The sequence below is a fragment of the Muscardinus avellanarius genome (genome assembly GCF_963383645.1).
Source record: "Muscardinus avellanarius genome assembly, chromosome: 4".
Taxonomy (NCBI): Eukaryota; Metazoa; Chordata; class Mammalia; order Rodentia; family Gliridae; genus Muscardinus; species Muscardinus avellanarius.
The window spans coordinates 52,846,802-52,865,724 of record NC_137789.1 but is presented as its reverse complement, the minus strand read 5'-3'; the positions used below and the strand labels follow the sequence as shown (position 1 = coordinate 52,865,724).

Genomic DNA, 18,923 nt, shown 5'->3' with positions numbered 1-18,923 from the left:
ATGTTGCAGTTATTTTCAAGAAGCTTTCAAAAGTTAGAGAGCAAGAACAATGAAAGGCCAAAAGGAAATGCTAAAATATTGTGTGGCTTGAGCTGTTTTAGCTGAACCTAGTAAGGGAGCCTGAGCTTTGGCTTTGGAGAAATGGTTAATACTTTCCCCAATCTCAGTGCCACGTGGGCACTTCACACTCCGGGGCTGCAAGGAACACTTCTACAGGGGCTCAGGATGTAAAAGAGGCTTCACAGTGAGGCAAGTTGTTATTCAAGGCCACAAGCATCCAGCTGGTTCAGCATTGTGACAGAGGCCAGGTGTTTCATAGCCAGGTGCCACTGTTTCCTGTGAAGCAGTGGTCCATAGAGCTCTGAACTGTTGGGAGGCTTGAGCGAGAAGATAACTGGAAGGCCAGTCTGCCACATAGTAAAGACCTCTAAGATTGAGTATTTTTATATGTTTTGTTTTGATTTTGGTGGAACTGGGAGTAGAACCCAGAGGCTTTCTGCCTCCGGGCTATACTCCCAGACCTATTTTATATTTTATTTGGAAACAGGGTCTCACTAAGTTGCTGAGAGCCTCACTAAGTGGCTGAGGCTGACTTCTAACCTGTGCGATCCTTCTGTCTCAGCCTCTCAAGAGCAGGGATTACAAGCATGCGCCACCATGCCCAGCTAAGATTGAGTATTTTTAAAACGCATTTTTCAAGGTGTGGTGGCACACACCTATAAATCCCAGCACTAGGAAGGCTGACCAGGAGGATTGCAGGTCAGAGAGACCCTGGTCTGAAATAGAGTTGTAGAGTACCACAAAGTCATCCCCAAACTGTGAGAGAGTGAATTACTCAGTTTCAAAAATTTTAGGTTATAAAAGTGGTACATGCTTAATCCTAATACTTGGGAGGCCAAGAGAAGAGAATCACAGGTTTGAATACAGCTTCAGAAAGACTCTCAACAACCTAGTAAGATCCTGGCTCTTTGCTAATTTTTTTAAAAAGCCTGGAGAAAGGTAGCTCAGAGGTAGAATATTCCTGGGTTTGATTCCCAGTAACAAAAATAGAGTGTGTGCGTGCGTGCATGCGTGCGTGCATGTTTATGTTTTTCTGGAAACTGATCTATTGAACTTGGGGCATTCTACCTCTGAGCTACACTCCCAGCCCTTTTTATTTATTTATTTATTTTGAAATAGGATCTCACTAGGTATCTGAGAGTCTTTCTATGCTGCTGAGTCTGTTTTCAAATCTCTGATCCTCCTCTCTCCGCCTCCCAAGTACTGGGATTACAGGCGCGCACCACTTTTATAACCTAGAATTTTTGAAACTGAGTAATTCACTCTATCACAGTATGGGATGACTTCATGATAAGTCACAGGTGCCAGTATCAGAGTTATAGCATAAAACATTTAGAAAGGGTTAAAAATAAAGATGCTTGTGTAGATCGTGAGTAGGAGAAAAAGTTAACCTGCCTAAATGGGCACTGACCCTGGTTCAGTCACTGCTCAGGACCACAACTAACTAAAACTTGAAAGGTTTGAACTAGGCAGATAAACAGACATCTTAAAGCTCAAACATTGCTCAGGCAACAGCAGTAATTATTTCATTCCTCACCATCATAAGCATGGCCCCGGAGGTCTGCTGTTTTGAGCAAATAAACTGTCTTGTGGACACATTATCTCTCTACCCCAGCTGCAGGTGATAAGGATATACCGGGTGCATAAGCCTGATGAAATGAGGGCCAGGAAAGTGACCCGGCCCCCAGCACAAGCCAAACCCTGGGTTCTGGGTTCTCATTTCACTTCCTGAACAGGATGACAATGGGTGTTACTTTCCCATGTACGACACAAGGCCACTCAAGTACTGAGTTGACATCAAATTGAATCCAATTTATAAAGCTCTTGCTCTTTGCTATATAGGGCCTAGCCCTTCTATTAGTGAAAACATGAGCACACTCAGTGCACACCCACGTATTTACTGTATAGACATAGGCTTATTTGTTTGTTAGATGGGCAAAATCCTACTCTCAGAATTGAGACTGGTTGCCCATCAACTTTGGTCTGCTAGTCCTCTGCAAACTGGGAATGTTAGCAACTCATACGCTTTTACATTATGGGGGTGCTGTAGGGAACAATTAAATGTCTAGTGCCAGCTCAGGATTATTAAGTGCTGGCAGTTCCCCTCTCAGGTAATTGCTTTTGAGCCATAAAGGGACAGTTAAACAAGCACTTCCATTTTAATATCATTTTCAAGAGATAAAAAGGATTCTAAAATTCCATAATGTCTAAATTTGGTACTGCTGTTTGGGAGGCAAAGGAACTTTATAGTCATGTGCTTTTTATAAAAGGATAATTGCCTGCTTCAAAAACTTCTTTAGTTAGAATTTTTATTGGAGTAAATTGTAGAAGTTCCACAGTGAAGAAAAGTTCCACTTTTCTGTCCAGAAATTAATGCTTGTGCAGGATGTCTGTAACCCAGGCAGCCAGACTCCAGGGACAGCACCTCTAAGTGTCATTTTTGAATTCTCTGTGGCAGCAGTTCAGCCTCCCATCAGTGCCAAACCTAGACCACTTCAGTTCCTCGGTGGACTGTCCCTTCCCTCTTCCCAGCTACAACCTCATCTTTCCTGCCACCTTTTTCCCCTTAGCACTTAAACATCTTCACTGCTCTTCCACCTAATGACAAATACTAAAAGCTCCCACTCTCTCAGCCCCTGTATTTCCAGATAGCTAGCTTCCCCTTACTTTCCAGTCAACTTGTGGTATGAGCTATCTCTATTTGGCTTCCTTCCTTCCCACTCCTTTTACGCACATGGTAGCCAGGCTTCTGCCTTCCTTCCTCCCCTCTTTCCCCAAAATACACTTTACTGAAAGTGTTCTCACTGTCTTCACATAATACCTCTTAGTTGTTTATCTATGGATGTCTACTTCAGTGTCTACCTTGACATACCTGTGGCCTCAAGATACTCTATCCCCTCTTTCTAGAACTCTCTAGAGCTTTCTAGAATTTACTCCCCTGGTTCCACTCCTATCTGGTCAGTTTTCTTCAAAGTTCTTAAATGTTGGAGTTCACCAGAATTCTCTGGAAAGAACACTCTGCATACCCTCTAGGATAGAATCCTAATGAATCCTAATTATTTCCAAGACTTTGGCTTCCACTTTAAATCACCCTGTTCTGGCCCTCCCAAATGCTTCTAGTCTGCACTTGTCTTCAGGACTCAGACTTCTGAGGCCTGTTTAGTATCTCCTCTTGATCTTGTAGACATGATAAATTTATTGCTTCCAACATATCTGCACACACTATAACCTTCTTTTCCTCCAATGTGCTCATCTCAATAAATAGCTCCCAAACGTGTTCAACCTAGAAACCTACGCCCCATTCCTGACAACTAAAAGCAGCGTGACACAAGGGGCTAAGAGAAGGATTACAGAAGCAAAATGTCCCCTCTGTTCACTGTGTGTGATATCATAGGCAAGATTTATATCTCTCTGGGCCTGAGATTCCCCATCTGTAAAGTGGAGCTAATAACCGTTCCTAACTTACAGCATTCTTATGGAGATTAAGTAAGGTAACTTTTGCAAAGCACCTCACTCTATCAGTGTTTGTTTACCTTTCCTCCTGTTGTGATGTTTAATCCATAAACCATAATATTCCCTTCAGTTTCAAGGTTTGCAGCATCCTGTCCCATTGTCTTCACAGCCAGATGCCTCATCTGGTCTGTAGGGACCCTGTGTGCTCAGCCTCAGCCTCAGCTCCTCCTCCAGTGCTCAGCACCAGGCAGAAGAAACACCCTGAACATTCTTGTGCTGTCATTGCTGGGGCTTTTCAAATGCTCTTGTTCCTCCTTTGATTTATGCCTTTCCCAGGCTCTCAACCCCTTATGCTTATCTAACTCCTACTCATTCTTCAAGTTTCAGCCAGAATAACATTTCTTTAGGAAGTCTGAACCCTAGGCTGTTTTACGTCTCACCTACAAATCCCCTCACCACCCTATAATTTCTTTTGCATAGCACACAGGTATACTTCACGATGACTTACTGTAAATGATTCTTCATCTAGTTCCTCCCTTGAATGGTATTCTCTGTTCATGAAGAGCCTAGAACTCCTGTACTTCTTTATATTCTTTCTTGGACCATGAGTGAACACCAGCATGCATCCAGCATGCCCTGGGCAGAACTTACATCAAATAAAGAAATGACATAAAGTATAAACTTACGGACTCTTGGGGATGCAGAGGCTAGAAAATTCACTCCCTGGTCTCATTGGAGAAAAGGGATACAGAATATTTTTATCATAAACTTTGACTCTTCCATGATAGGCTCCATTGTAGATTCAAATGGTTTTTAAAGTAGAGTGAAATGTTCTAGGTTTGCACTTCTCAGCCTTTTGCGACCATAGTCTATTCTGATGAACCAAACACTTTCACACCCTCACTTCAGCCTGACACTCACTATATAATGGCCATCTTTCACATAGCCCACCAACCAAAGTTTTATTGCCCTTTAGTTCATTGAATGTGGTTTCTCAAACTATGACATCTTCGCCGGGCGTGGTGGCGCACGCTTGTAATCCCTGTGCTTGGGAGGCTGAGACAGGAGGATAGCACAGGTTCGAAGCCAGCCTCCGCTACTTAGTGAGGCTCTCAGAAACTTAGTGAGACCCTGTTTCCAAATAAAATATAAAATAGGTCTGGGAGTGTAGCCCGGAGGTAGAAAAGCCCCTGGGTTCCACCTCCAGAACCAAAAAAAAAAAAAAAAAAAAACAAAACTATGACATCTTCTGAAACATTCTTCTTCACCAACATCTCCTAAAATTTCACATTAAAAAAGTTCTCTCCTTTAAATTATTGGTGGACTGTGTGCCTGAACTGTACTTTGTACTTGTGGGATGCTTCTTTGTATAGCTGTTTTCCTAATGATTGCATTTTCTTCTAAACCAGATGCAGTTACATGATCGACAATGTGATTCTACTGATGAACGGTGCATTGCAGAAAAAATCTGTGAGAGAAATTCTGGCCAAGTGTCACCCTCTGGGCCGTTTCACGGAAATGGAAGCAGTCAACATTGCAGAGACCACTTCAGATCTCTTTAAAGCTGTTCTGGTTGAAACACCATTAGGTACGATTGAAGCAATACAAGGCTGCCTGTATGTTAAAGCAGTCGTTAGAGAATGTATTTTCAGTTCACAATTTGTTTCCATGAATGCAGTTTTACCATATAAGTTTGTAGCTGTGGAAAGGACATTAAAGAATCTTCTAATCTTGCTTTCTCATTTTTCATATCAAGACAACTGTCATAGCCAATTGAAGGTCATATATGAACCGTTCATAGAAGAGAGAAAGTTGGGGCTCAACTCCCAAACTCCAAACCCTTGTACTTTCTTGTACTTTTTACCAGGACACAGCAAATTAATGATAAAATTTCTAAAATGGTTGCCTCCTCCTCTTTCTTTTCCTCCTCTTCCTCCTCTTCCTCCTCCTCCTCCTCCTCCTCCTCCTCCTCCTCTTTTTCTTCTTATGACACTAGGGATTGAACCAAGAAGCAATCTATCTTCACACTACATCACACCTCCTGCCCTTTATATTTTGTGGGTTTTTTTTTTTTTTGCAGGTCTGGGGATGGAACCTAGGGGCATTTGACCTCTGAGCTACACTCCCTGCCCTATTTTTTATCCTTTATTTTAAGACGGGATCTCACTAAGTTACAGAGGGCCTCACTAAGTAGCTAAGGCTGTCTACTAACCGTGATCCTCCAGTCTCAGCCTTCTGAATGCTGGGATTACAAGCCACCACGCCCAGCTATATTTCGTGTTTTGAAACAGTCTCACTAAGTTGCTGAGGCTGACCTAGTACCTATGATCCTCCTTTCTCGGGCTCCCAAGTACTGAGATTGTAGGCATGCACCTTAATGATTGGCTTCAAAGTACTAATTTTCTAGCTGGGTTTTATATGACTAGTTCCTTATAATTTCATTTTAAACTTCTGTCTAAATAAGTTTGCCTCTAGGAAGCATTTTATTTTAGGAAGTTTGGAAACATCATTTTTCTGAGATACTCAGGAGGATTTGTCAAAATATCTGAAGCAACGAGGAAGTGAGCATTATATAATTTGCACTGACTACAACTGCCTTATCCAAAATGCTACAGAAATAACTTTACAGGCATTATTTACTTATTATTGGCAGAAAATCTGGATAAAAGCAATTTACTATGAATTGCTCGTCAAAATAGTTGCCCCACATTATAATTTAGGAGTGGAAGTACTAGAGATTGCACCTAGGACATCATGCATGATAAGAACTGCACTCAGCTACTCTTTTGACTGCACCACCAGCAAAAACAATTTAAGATAGAAATTATAAAAATGTTGAAAAAGAAGAAAAAGAAGAAGGCTTTGTGTCTCCTTTTATGTTGAGGCTGAGGCAGCATAGTCTGGAAGAAAGAGGGTGGGCCTGGTATTAGAAGGTGTTGGGCGTGAAAGCCAGGCTCTGCCTGGTCTCAACAAGGTTATTTGGGGCAATCCAGTTCACCCAGTTTGGAAATAATCATCTTAACAGAGGTTTCTTGGTGGTTTTTTTTTTTTTTGTAGTGGTGATTGAACGCAAGGGGAATTCTACCACAGAGTCATACCCCCGGTCTTTCTCTTCTTGCTTCTTCTCTTCCTTCTTTCCTTTCTTCCTTTACTCTTTTTCTTGAAGCAGGGTCTTATTAAATTACTGAGGCTGGCCTCGAGCAGTCAATCCTTTTATCTCAGCCTCCCAAGTAGTGGGATTACAGGTGTGTGCCACCATGCACTATAAGATTTTAAAAAACTAAATGCAAACTAGTTTTAATATGACTCAATATCTAGCATAAATTAGGTCAGAAATGGTAAATATTTCTACTAGATAATGGGGGTCTGTTGTTCTGAGGGAGGGATTTCAAAATTTAAGTAGTAAGTGAGTAGTTTCAAGGTTTTGTATGCATTTGCTGTTTAGTACAATAAACAGTGTTTAGAACGTACATCTGTTAAATGCTCAGTAAGTAATAACTCTTATCATCCTGATTGCTGTGAACTTTATTGAGTCACTCCTTTGGAGTGAGAAGAGGGATGTGTGTTCAGGAAACATTTTCTACAGTTTATAATCTTGCTTTGGCTAGTTTATTTTTTATGGTAATTTTTGCTTCCAGCTCCATTCTTTCAAGACTGTATGTCTGAAAATACCCTAGACGAACTAAATGTTGAATTACTGCGCAATAAACTGTACAAGGTAACGGTTTTCCCAAATATATTTTTCTTGATTATACAATATGTTATAACTTTCATTCTTCATTAATAAAGTTATTTTGCCCACCAACTAACCTGTGCAATTATGATGCAGATTTAATGATGATTATTAATACAGATTTCAAATATAGCATCTACTTTTTGGCCCATCTTCTAGTTACATGCATACATGTCAGGTTCCCCCAGCCAGCAGAATTTTTTAAAGGAAATAGCATGCCCTATTAGTCTATATCCCTAGCTCCTTGCACAGTTCCCAGAATATAAAAGGTGTTGGTTGGATGGTGGTAGGTAGATGGATAAGTCAGTGGGTTGAACCATATTAACCCATTTAAAGCAACCAGCATACATACCAAACCTTCTGTCACAAAATGTACATCTCTGTCATTAGTCCTGTTAGAGAGTCCACAAATCTCACAGTTTACCTGCCCACACATTTTTAAACAACAGTGTGTGACACATAGAATGTCAAAGTAGTGAATTCTACTTCACATGTACTCTGCACAATCTTACTGTCTGGTATAGGCTGCCACAGTTAGAGTATCCCATGTTACAGGCTGGGCAAAATCTGCCCATCTTTGTTCACACAACCAGAGAAAAACCATACTACATGTATCTTTTATTATGCTCAAACATGTGGTCCTCTCAAAAGCGTTGAATTATAGGCCATTTTTTTAATAAAGGGACACAGGGCCATTCCTCTCAGAAGATACTGTTCCAAGCAATTAGTAGGCTTTACTCACTTAAACTATCAGGAAAACTATCAGATTTGTGCTATACCCATACCTCAGAGGAGAAAACTGGCACATAAGAACATAAGGTATCTTGACAGATGCCAGTTAGCTGGTGGGTGTTGAAGACAGGATTTAAACACAGGAAGTCTGACCCTGCACAGCCCAGACTGCCACTCCAAAAGATCCCACAGTCAAAGGCATCACAAAGGTATCTCTAGAAGAGTAAATGTCAGCTTAGGGATGCTAGAATCATTTGCTAAGCTCAGAAAAGTTCCTAATACTCAGAATAGCCAGAATTAACCATGTGAAATAATCCAAGAACCATGTTTAAAAATATGCTTTTTAAGTGATTATAAGTTATAAGTGCAATTTTGTTCTTTTATGGAGTTCCTTTTTAGTCTATGCAACATGCTGCAACATGAAAGTTTCTTTCAAATTTATTATTAAATATGTCTCTATGGGAGAAATAATTCAGTTTCCATTAAAGCATTTAATAAGCCACAAAAAGCTGGTCTAGAGATTCTCAAAAGGAAAATATATTAATTTTATTGTTTTATGGTCTTTCTTTTTAAGTCTTACCTTGAGGCATTCTATAAATTTTGTAAGAAACATGGCGATGTCACAGCAGAAATTATGTGTCCCATTCTTGAGGTAAGAAAATCCTTGAATGTTTTTATATCAAATAACGTGTTTACCTGCTTTTCCTTGTGTTGATCCTACTCCCTTTGTTCCTTCCTTCATTCCTTCTTCCTTCCTTTCCTTCCTTCCTTCCTTCCTTCGTATACTCTTCTCCTTCCTCTTCCTCTTCTCTTTCCCCTTCTCATTCTCCTTCCCTCCTACTTCTCCCTCCTCCTCCTCCTCCTCCTCCTCCTACTACTACTACTACTACTACTCCTCTTTGTTCTTCTTCACTAGAGTTTGAACCAGGGGCTTTCAAGCTCCAAGCTACACATTCAACCTTTTTTATTACTTTGAAAAAGAATTTTGCTAAGTTGCTGAGCGTCTAAGTTGCTGAGGCCAGCCTCAAACCTGCAATCTTTCTATCTCAGCCTTCCATGTACTGGGATTGCAGGAATGTGCCACCATGCCTATCTTAACTCTGCTCGTATTTCTTTGTCTTAGAAGTTATCTAGAAATAAATAATCATATTATATTATATATTATTTGATATCTTCAATTCAGAGTAGTATGTGTTTGGGGGCTAGAAATGTAATTTAGTGGTAGAGTGTTTGCTAACATGCCCAAGAACATGGGTTTAATTCCTAGCCCTGGGTGGGGGAAGTAGTATTTTTCAGTTTTTCTACATAGAAGAGTTATTTTGAAATTAAAAAAGAAAATATGTTTGTAAACATTTTGTCAAGGTGCAGTTTGGGGTAAAAATTAATTTAAAATATAGTCTACTATGCAATGCATTATAAATACTATTATAATAATCACTCAATTTCCTTCCAATGAAGGAGCAATGAGTGGATGGAAACAACCACAATTTAGCAGCTCCATCCGTGGAGATATCATTTCTTATATAAACCCTAAAATAAAGGCTGCCCCCGGCAATCCCTGCACATTCCAGTTTTCAGCAGGAGACTGGTAAAGCACTCGAAGTTGGCAAACTCATTTAATTATGTGTCAGATGCCACCACTGAAGTCTACTTCTCTAGCTGATTGATGTATGCTCTTTTTAATCTCTCTTTATTACCATAGATTGCATCTATGCTTAAACTTCTCTGAGAAGTTTAATTTGCAAAAATGCATGAGCAATTCTGGCAGAGATCAAGAGGGTTTGGAGGTGTCCGGGGCACATTTGCATCAAATGTTTTACACACATATATCTTGCTAGTTTCCTAACTCACTTGAGTAATGAAAGAAATACAACTCTGAGCTTTCTTAAACCTTTGTTTTGCCGGCAGAATATAAGTTTTTCCTAAGGAATATTTTGAATCTCTAGATTATCTATTAAGTTGACTTTACTGGTAGATAGATATGCACATAGCTTAAAGTCTTCTGATTTTGAGAAAAATCTAATAGGTAATATATTATAGGCAGAAAAAAGATAATTAAATGCATTTGAAAGAATTTTAATCTAGTGCTCTAACTCTGAATGTGAGGAAACTAGTTCTCAAACATCTAATCATCAAAACAGTAAGAAATACTTTTGTCTCCCCATTCATATTATAAAAATAAACCCAACTAATCCTTAAAGACCTTATCACTAGAGAACTAAAAAAAAGTCCTTATCTACATTACCCAGAAAGTAGGTATCAAATAAATGAATTTTTTAAATAACCCGCTTAGTGTCAGAAAATGGGCTAGTTTTTTTCAGACATGCTATAATATACATGAATAACCTAGTGACCCTATGAAGCTGTCTCTTTTCATAAATTTAGCCACCCTGTAAAAAAACTATATCATTTACAGCCCAAAACTAGTTTTTACTTGGCATAATCACGGCTTTAGAAGTGGTTTGTATATTTATTTTGTACATAGAAATATGCAAAATAAAGAAAACTCATCACTTATGAAAGGTATACCACTGCACTATTAATAGCAAACACTTACTGTGTACTAGGTGCTATCCTGAGTGCTTTATAAACATGAGTTCTTTTAGACTTCAAAACTGTACAACAAAATGAATATTTTAGTGTCTGTTTTTCAGAAGGTGCAACTGAAGCCCAAAGAAGTCTAATCATTTGCCTGTCATCACACCACTAGTAAGTGGTAATGTCAGGATTTTAACCCAGGCAGCCTGGATTCAGTTCCCATATGCTTATCCACTGTGCCATATGTATCTACGTTAAATTTACCACTCACAGTTCTTTTGTATAGTAAGTGCTAATTTGTGAGTAAGGTCCTGCTGTATGGCCTATAAAAAATCAGAACTAGGGAAAATTATATTTTTGTAATCCTCAGTAATGTAAAAAGACAGAATAATATTAGAAAAATGCTTGTCACTGAAAGAATTATTGATCAAAGTACTACACGCTCAGTGTTCTCATTTTTCTCTTCCCTACCCTCGTGATACTATCAGATTAGAATAGAATTTTTTCAAACTACATTAAAAATAAAAATTCATTCTACTATCTTTATACAGCTATATATGGCATGCAATTAAAACCTTTCTAATAATGTGATCAGAGTAGATTGTCAGTTTGACATACTTATTTTAGGTCATATAATTACCCTCCTTTAATTTGTGCAGCTATAGACACAATTTATAAAGTTCCATTTATATATGATCATTTAATCTCATTCTACAGATTTCTTCAAAAGGCTTCTATGATAGAAGAGAACACTAACCAAAGCTTGCATGTGAAATTTGTCCTACTTACAGGATTATAACTTCATATTAAAAAAAGAAATTGACTCATGTTCAAGACAAATGCACTACAGTATACTGCCTGCCTTTTATCCCTGTTCTTCCAACTACTGTAAATGGTTAATGGAGCTGGGCTTAATTCCAGTTCACCTCACCCTTCCTTTGCTGTGGACACCTCTGCCCTCTGGCCCCTACTAGCCCTACTCCTCTTCCTGGCAGTAATCTGTAACCAGATCAGTCCCTCTCTCTGATGTGCAACTGTTAATAACTTTGAATAAATCAATGGTATTTTTCTCTCTTGCAACAACAACAGAAATAAGTTATGGCTTGAAAAATGAATATTTCTATAGATAAATAAAAAGAAAGAAATGGGGCATCCAATATATACTGCACCACACAGCAACCTCATTCTCTGGAAAGGAAACAGAAGCTAAATCAAACCCAAACTACGCCCACTTAAACCAAAGAACAGTCGTTTTACACTTCTAAAATTGTGGGGTTTTATTTTCACAAAGGGGATTAGAACACACACAACGCCCCAGCATGGAAGAATAGGGTAGATTTACACACATATAGTATGATGAAAATTGAATTATACTAAAGGTTCAAAGGAAATCGTATTCAATTAGGGAATATTTTTTTAAAAAAAGCTTGTTAAAAAAAAAAAAAGATGGTATTTGATGGGACCAACCAACACAGGCAGGACATCACCATGGGGTAAAGGAATGGAGCATGTGCATTGCAGACTATGGGGAGAAGTAGTAACAAGGGCAAGCAGTTGGGAAGGGCATGCAGGGATCCAATTAACCCAGCCTTTCAAAGTCCTGCCTTCTTGACACGGCACACAGAGCCCTTCACATTCAGCTACCAGTCCATACACTTCTCGCTTCCCCAGTGAGTTATGACCATTCCTTCAAAATTCCATGTACTCCCTCACATAGATTCCCCTTCCTGCCTGGATCTGCTGTAGTGCGTGTCTGAAGTGCCATCTACCTTGCCCTATTTCTCTTCTTAAAACCCTAATGAGTTAAAACTAGAAAATGCATAAAAGAACATCTGGGACTATTACATACATTGTACTGCTCCTGCCCTAATTTTTATCTTAAGTTTTTTTTATTGCCATAAAATATCCCTCTTGAATTTATTCTCTTATCCCTGCAAAATCTAAAATTACTGCCAATACTGGTTATATTCAGTAGCCAGAGGCAGCTGTCTTTGCTTTCCCATAAGGCCACTCCCTGCTTCTGGCCCACCCATAATTCCCATGAGCGCAATCAAATGAATCAGACAAAAGTAACTCTCACTCTCCTTCTGATAGGAAACACCTGTTCTAACAAAAGAGTTCCAGTAAAATTTGTTGCAAGCCTGGTTTTGTTATTGGGTAATAGTCAAAATTAATGATTAGAAGATAGTATAGAGCAATTATTTTTAGCTTTTTTTGTGTGCATTGAATTACCTTGGAATCCTGTGAAAAAGCAGACTCTGGTTCAGTAGTGCTGGACTGTGGCTCAAGACTGAATTTCTAATGAGCTTCTCTGTGACATCAAAGCTATGCTGAGCCCTGAGACACTTTGAGTAGCAACACTGTGGGGAATATTAGTGAATTTCTAAAGTGGTAAAATCACAGAGTGTTCTGTTGGGTTCAATGAACCGTTAATATATTTCCGTGTGTCAGGCACTTGGTTATTCAAAAATGAACAAGAGAAACATAGTTCCTCAGAGAATTAAGAATGTAGTGAGTGTAAAAATACAGGCACAGATTTTTTTCAAAATAATTAGCTAAGTCACTATGAGGATGTAGAGAAGAGCTTCGGAGCCCATGGCGCCATGGTAAACACCCCTGGTGGGCAGGCAGCGAGGAGCCCCTGGAGGACAGACTGAGTTGGAAGAGTCAGAGTATGTAGGAGAAGAACCAAGAGACAGTAAAAATGTGGAGACTGAACAATTAGAAAAAGAAGTCTCAAGAAAGATTGAGTGATAGCCAAACATTTAAGGCTCATGCTTGTGATTCCAGGACTTGGGAGGCTAAGACAGGAAGATCACATGTTTGAGGATAGCCTCGGCAACTTAGCAAGACCCTGTTTCAAAATAAACAGCAAAATAGAGCTGGGAGTGTAACACTGAGGTAGAATGGCCCTGGGTTCAATCCTCAAATACAAGTAGGAGAAAGAGAAAGAGGAGGGGAGGAGGGGAGATGCTGAGTGACTGGATGAGATGGGCCTGGCATGGGATGGGAGGACAGGTGCATAGAGGTATTGAGCACAAAGACAGGTGCTGAGAACATGCTGACTCACCCTAAAGAGCATGCAGCCAATCATTTCATCTTATAAATAAGGAAAACGAGGCCTTCAGAAAATAATTCACTCAAGCCACAGAATTCTTAACTACAGCATTAGATTTTTTTTATATCTAGCCTAAGACATTTAGAAAAGATAACCAAGCTGAGCACAGTGGTGCACACCTATAATTCCAACTACTTGGGAGGCTGAGGCAGGAAGGTCACAAGTTTGTGGCCAGCCTGGAAACTTAGTGAGATTCAATCTCAAAAAGAAAGAAAGGAAAGGAAAGGAAAGGAAAGGAAAGGAAAGGAAAGGAAAGGAAAGAAAGAAAGAAAGAAAGAAAGAAAGAAAGAAAGAAAGAAAGAAAAGAAAGGAAGAAAGAAAGAAATGGAGCTCAGTGGTAGAACACACCTGGGTTCAATCCCCAGTAGTACAAAAAATGAAGTTAAATAACAAGAAATAAAACCAACACCTTGCAAATACAAAAACATAGAAGGCAGCAAAAAATTTTATTATATATAAGAAAATTATGGGCCAGGACTGTGGCTCAGTGGTAGAGCACTTGTCTGATATGCATGAGGAGCTAGATTCAATCCCCAGCAACACACACACACACACACACACACACACACACACACACACACATTAATACTGACAACATTTAGGAAGGAATATTAACATATATGACATGCATTTTCTCCAAATACTGTGCTAGATAATTCCACTTTTATCATCTTATTTGATCCATGAGTGGACTATGGTAGGTATTACTTCTATTTATGGCATTATTTCTTATTTTTATGTGACTCTAGTGGTCTACATGACAGACACAGGAGTAACTTGTTGTAGGATTCTGAAAAAAAAAAAAAACTTGGTGGAATTTCAAAGGTCATAGGTCACCAGTGCAAAGTGCAATCCTCTGGCAAGCAAAGTCACTCCATTCTAAGATGAGATTAAGAGAACATTAATAATACATGTCTGCATTATAATTAGATGTAGGTCAGGAAAGAAAGCCAATCACCTCAGAAATGAATGTGTGTACTGGGAATTCTATTTGTAGCATTTAGTAGATTACTGCACTTTACTGATTTGATGTTTTGAAAATTCAGTTTGAAGCCGACAGACGTGCTTTTATCATCACTCTGAACTCCTTTGGCACTGAATTGAGCAAAGAAGACCGGGAGACCCTCTACCCTACCTGTGGCAAGCTCTACCCTGAGGGGTTGCGCTTACTGGCTCGAGCTGAAGACTTTGAGCAGATGAAGAGGGTAGCAGACCATTACGGAGTATGTGATTATGGCTGGTTTCCTGAGCACATTGTGATTTTATTACATGTGCTTTAGAAGCTCACACATCAGATTAACCTTCCTATTGAAAGAAGTTACGGTCTATAAGGTAGCAAGCAGTGGCTCTTGCTGTAATTATCTCTCCCAAAGAAATACTTCAAGTTTCTAGCCCAAGTGGGTATTTTTAAGGTTTCTGCCAAGCAAGTACTTGCTTAAATCTCCAAGGACTGGTCATCTGAGTACATCTTTGAAGTGCTTGGTCAAGCATGTGCCCCAAGGGACTGGTGCAGTGTTGTAGAAATGTGAGCTTGTGTCAAAGTTATATAAAATAGCCTGACCAAGTGGCCCATTCAAGTACTCACTGGAGAAATGGGGTTAGGTGCAAAAGAATATCTACATGGACTATAGGGAGAGCTTGGGTATGTGCATAGATTTTCTATTCCCTTTGCTGAATGGCAGAAATCTGGAGAGGAAAGAGCTGTCCTTGCCCTACACCAGCACCCAACTCTGCTGAAGCTTCTCAGCCCCAGGTTACACACCTCGCCCCAGATTCTCTTCCCTTTGACTTGTGAAGTGTCTACAAGTTTTCTAGGTACTTTTTCAAGGACTACAATGACATTCCTCTTTTCCTGTGGATTTCTGAAGGGAAGGTAGCAAATGATACATAAACCTTTGTAGCATCTGTAACTGCATGAGACGCTTCAACATCATTATCAAATTTGTGCTAAACCGGGCATGGTGGTGTACGCCTGTAATCCCAGTACTTGGGAGGCCGAGACAGGAGGATTGCGGTTGGCAGACAACCTCAGCTACTTAGTGAGGCCCTTTGCAACTTAGTGAGACCATGTTTCAAAATAAATAATAAAAAAAAAATAGGGCTAAGGCTATAGCTTGGAGATAGAATGTCCCTGGGTTCCATCCCCAGTAACACACACACACACACACACACACACACACACACACACACACACACACGTGCTTTCTCTCACACCCTACCTTTTCTGTCTGCCCTTCAAAGTCCAGTTGGATTTTATTGTCATCTCAAAGAACCTATGAACCCATACAGATCAAACTACCAGTATTCCTCACGAAGCTCAAAGAACTTGAGTGTGGAAATTAACTCTAAGCAGTGTACACTCTGACCAAAATGGCTTTTGGCTCTTGCCTTATAGCCCTGAATAAGCCAATAGTGTAGAATTTCATCCACACTCTTGTTATTTGAAATTTTGGGGTAGATGCTAGGAGGCCAAAGAGCCTACATAAGCACTCAGGCCTTCTGGTATCGATGTTTAAAAAATAAATATACAGCCAGAGGCGTGGTGGCGCATGCTTGTAATCCCCATGCTTGGGAGGCGGAGACAGGAGGATAGCACAAGTTCGAAGCCAGCCTTGCTGGCTTAAGAGACACTGTTTCTAAATAAAATATAAAATAGGTCTGGGAGTGTAGTCCGGAGGTAGGAGGGTTCCATCCCCAGTATCACCAAAATAAATAAATAAATAAATAAATAAATAAATAAATACAATTTCTAGATTACTAGGGAAATGTACTCATGTATATTTGTAAGAAATGAAAAATTTTTAAATCTACTGTCTTTGTTTTTAAGGTGTACAAGCCTTTGTTCGAGGCCGTAGGTGGCAATGGAGGAAAGACATTGGAAGATGTGTTTTATGAACATGAGGTATGATCAAAGTAAACATGCTATTAGTTTATGTGCTTTTCTCCTACTCTGAGATTTCATATTTTCTGACTTTGGATTTTCTTTGTACAGCCGATCAGCAATGTAATACAACTGCCCTGAACCCCAGGGCTCTGTGGCTTACATAGGATGGCTTCACATGGAATTGTTCTGTGCACACAGGGAGGTTCTAGAAGGAATGTGGCTATTTCATAGTCAACTAGAGAAGCAAAATTAGGTCCTCCTCATAGTCAAATAATTACTATCCTCACTATTGGGTGAATCTCACTCCCTAGTTCATCTCTCCATAAAGAAACATTCCCATGGTTATAACACATGGGCACAACTGCAACCCTTAGGAATGATTGCTATGAAAATACATCCAGAGAGTCTAGATTATTACCTTTCCCTAAAAAAGGCAGAAGAGTACTTAACTCATTTGTAATCAATTTCTGGGTTACCGTACTGGTTTAACAAAAGGGCTCCCAACTCCACTACCAGGTAAATCCCCCCCCAAAATCTAGAGAAATTTTCTAGTATTCTCATTTCTCTGAAGCCATTTCTTTCATCTCAATTTGATTGAAACTTATAAAGAACCACACGCTAGGGTTGGACTGGCTTAGAAAGCAGCTTGGGAACATTCCTTTAGACATTTTCCAACAGCTCTGTATTGTCTTCCATAGAAAGAAGTAACAGCAATGCAAATTATCTAATATATTAGGGATCCTTTAAAACCCTACACTACAGCACCACTACTGCAAAGGAGGCTGCTAAGGACACCGCCCTTGGCAGGAGAACCCACCCTGTCTATTCCTGAAAACAGAGGTGGCCTCTGCTTCCCGGCTAATTTGCGTGGGTTTTTCAGAGAGGCCTGAGGGACTTATTACCTCTCCTCCTCTTCCTGCCTAAATGTTAAAATGAAAAAAATGAAGGAGTTTCCAGCCTTATTACAGTTTTAAAATTTTTATATTTGAGTATTTCTTTTGCTCACTTAACTTTTGAAGAATAAAACAATTCAACTCTGGAAAACTGCTGCAGATCTTCCTAGAAAAGTTCATAATATCACTCATTTTAGTTTCCAGGAATCAGTGACATTGTCCTGGAGGGAAGTGAAACAGCCAAAATACCTCTTTAAAAGTTAAAAAATTGTGTCCAAGAAGAATATTTTACCTAACTGGAGCAAGTCTACTAGCTGGAAGCCAGATAAATAGTACTACACAGTTAGACATACATTCCAAAATCCTCCTAGAAATCTTTGAGCCAACAGTGCTGCTAAAATTTGCAGCCAATTTGTGAGTCTTCAAGCTTACTTTTTAAGCTGCTATTGTCCCTATTTTCCAAAGTGGCACTCTCCCTTTAGAACTTGGTGACTTGCTACTGATTTCTCAACTTGGACACTGACTCTTGTGGGGTTGGAGGTACTAGGGATTGAACACAGAGGCATTCTACCTCTGAGCTCCATCGCTAGCCCTTTTTATATTTTGTTTTGAAACAGAGTCTTGGTAGGTTTCTGGGAGTCTTGCTACATTGCTGGGGGATGTCTTCAAACCTGTGAGCCTCCTGTCTCAGCATCCCAAGTGCTGGGATTACAAATGTGCACCACCATGCCCGGCTACATTGTTTTTTGTTTGGTTGGTTAGTTGGCTTTTTATTTTATTTTATTTTTTGTGATACTGGAGATGGATCCCAGGGCATTCTATCTCTGAGAGACACCTTCAGCCATATTTTTTATTCTTTTTTTTTTTTTTTTTTTTGAAACAGAGTCTCACTGAGCTGCAAAGGGCCTTACTAAGTAGCTGAGACTGGCCGCGAACCATGATCATCCTGTCTCAGCCTCCCAAATGCTGGGATTACACATGTGCGCCACCATGCCTGACTTACCTTGTCTGAAGTCAGTTCATAGCTTAATATTACTTCATAAATATAAGTATGTTCTTTGTAAGTTGATGGGCCATGTTATTTTTTTCAGGTACAAATGAATGTGCTGGCATTCAACAGGCAATTCCACTATGGTGTGTTTTATGCATATGTGAAGCTGAAGGAACAAGAAATGAGAAATGTCGTTTGGATCGCAGAATGCATTTCACAGAGACATCGAACTAAAATCAACAGTTACATTCCAATTTTATAAGCCAAGAAGGGAGGTCTCAATCGCAGAAAATCATAACTGTTAGAGGAATGTTATTGAAGAAAATAAAAGGAATTGTGCTACTTTATCCAGGTTCTACAAAAGTAAGCCACACTGCACCTGACTAGATCTGCTGGAAGCCCAGAAAGCCAACCCTAAAATAAAGAAGTTCTCTCTTTTTGGCAGCCTCAAATCTTGTTTCTACATGTCTTATTCTTCACTGGCCCTCTGACATTCATTTTACTTAGCCCAATGGTATTCT

The 18,923-nt window shown here is 39.6% G+C and overlaps 1 protein-coding gene across 1 annotated transcript in view; it reads left to right on the top strand.

Annotated features, from left to right (window-relative positions):
- ATP6V0D2 (ATPase H+ transporting V0 subunit d2) overlaps positions 1-18,664 on the top strand; it is a gene marked incomplete at both ends in the record, with an annotated part of 50,000 nt that extends 31,336 nt beyond the window's left edge. Inside the window, 6 exons of the mRNA XM_080694916.1 lie at positions 4,923-5,101; positions 7,152-7,231; positions 8,553-8,630; positions 14,681-14,857; positions 16,462-16,536; positions 18,503-18,664. Coding sequence (XP_080551042.1) covers positions 4,923-5,101; positions 7,152-7,231; positions 8,553-8,630; positions 14,681-14,857; positions 16,462-16,536; positions 18,503-18,664 — 751 coding nt within the window. The remainder of the gene's footprint in view (positions 1-4,922; positions 5,102-7,151; positions 7,232-8,552; positions 8,631-14,680; positions 14,858-16,461; positions 16,537-18,502) is intronic.
- Positions 18,665-18,923: the final 259 nt, after the last annotated feature.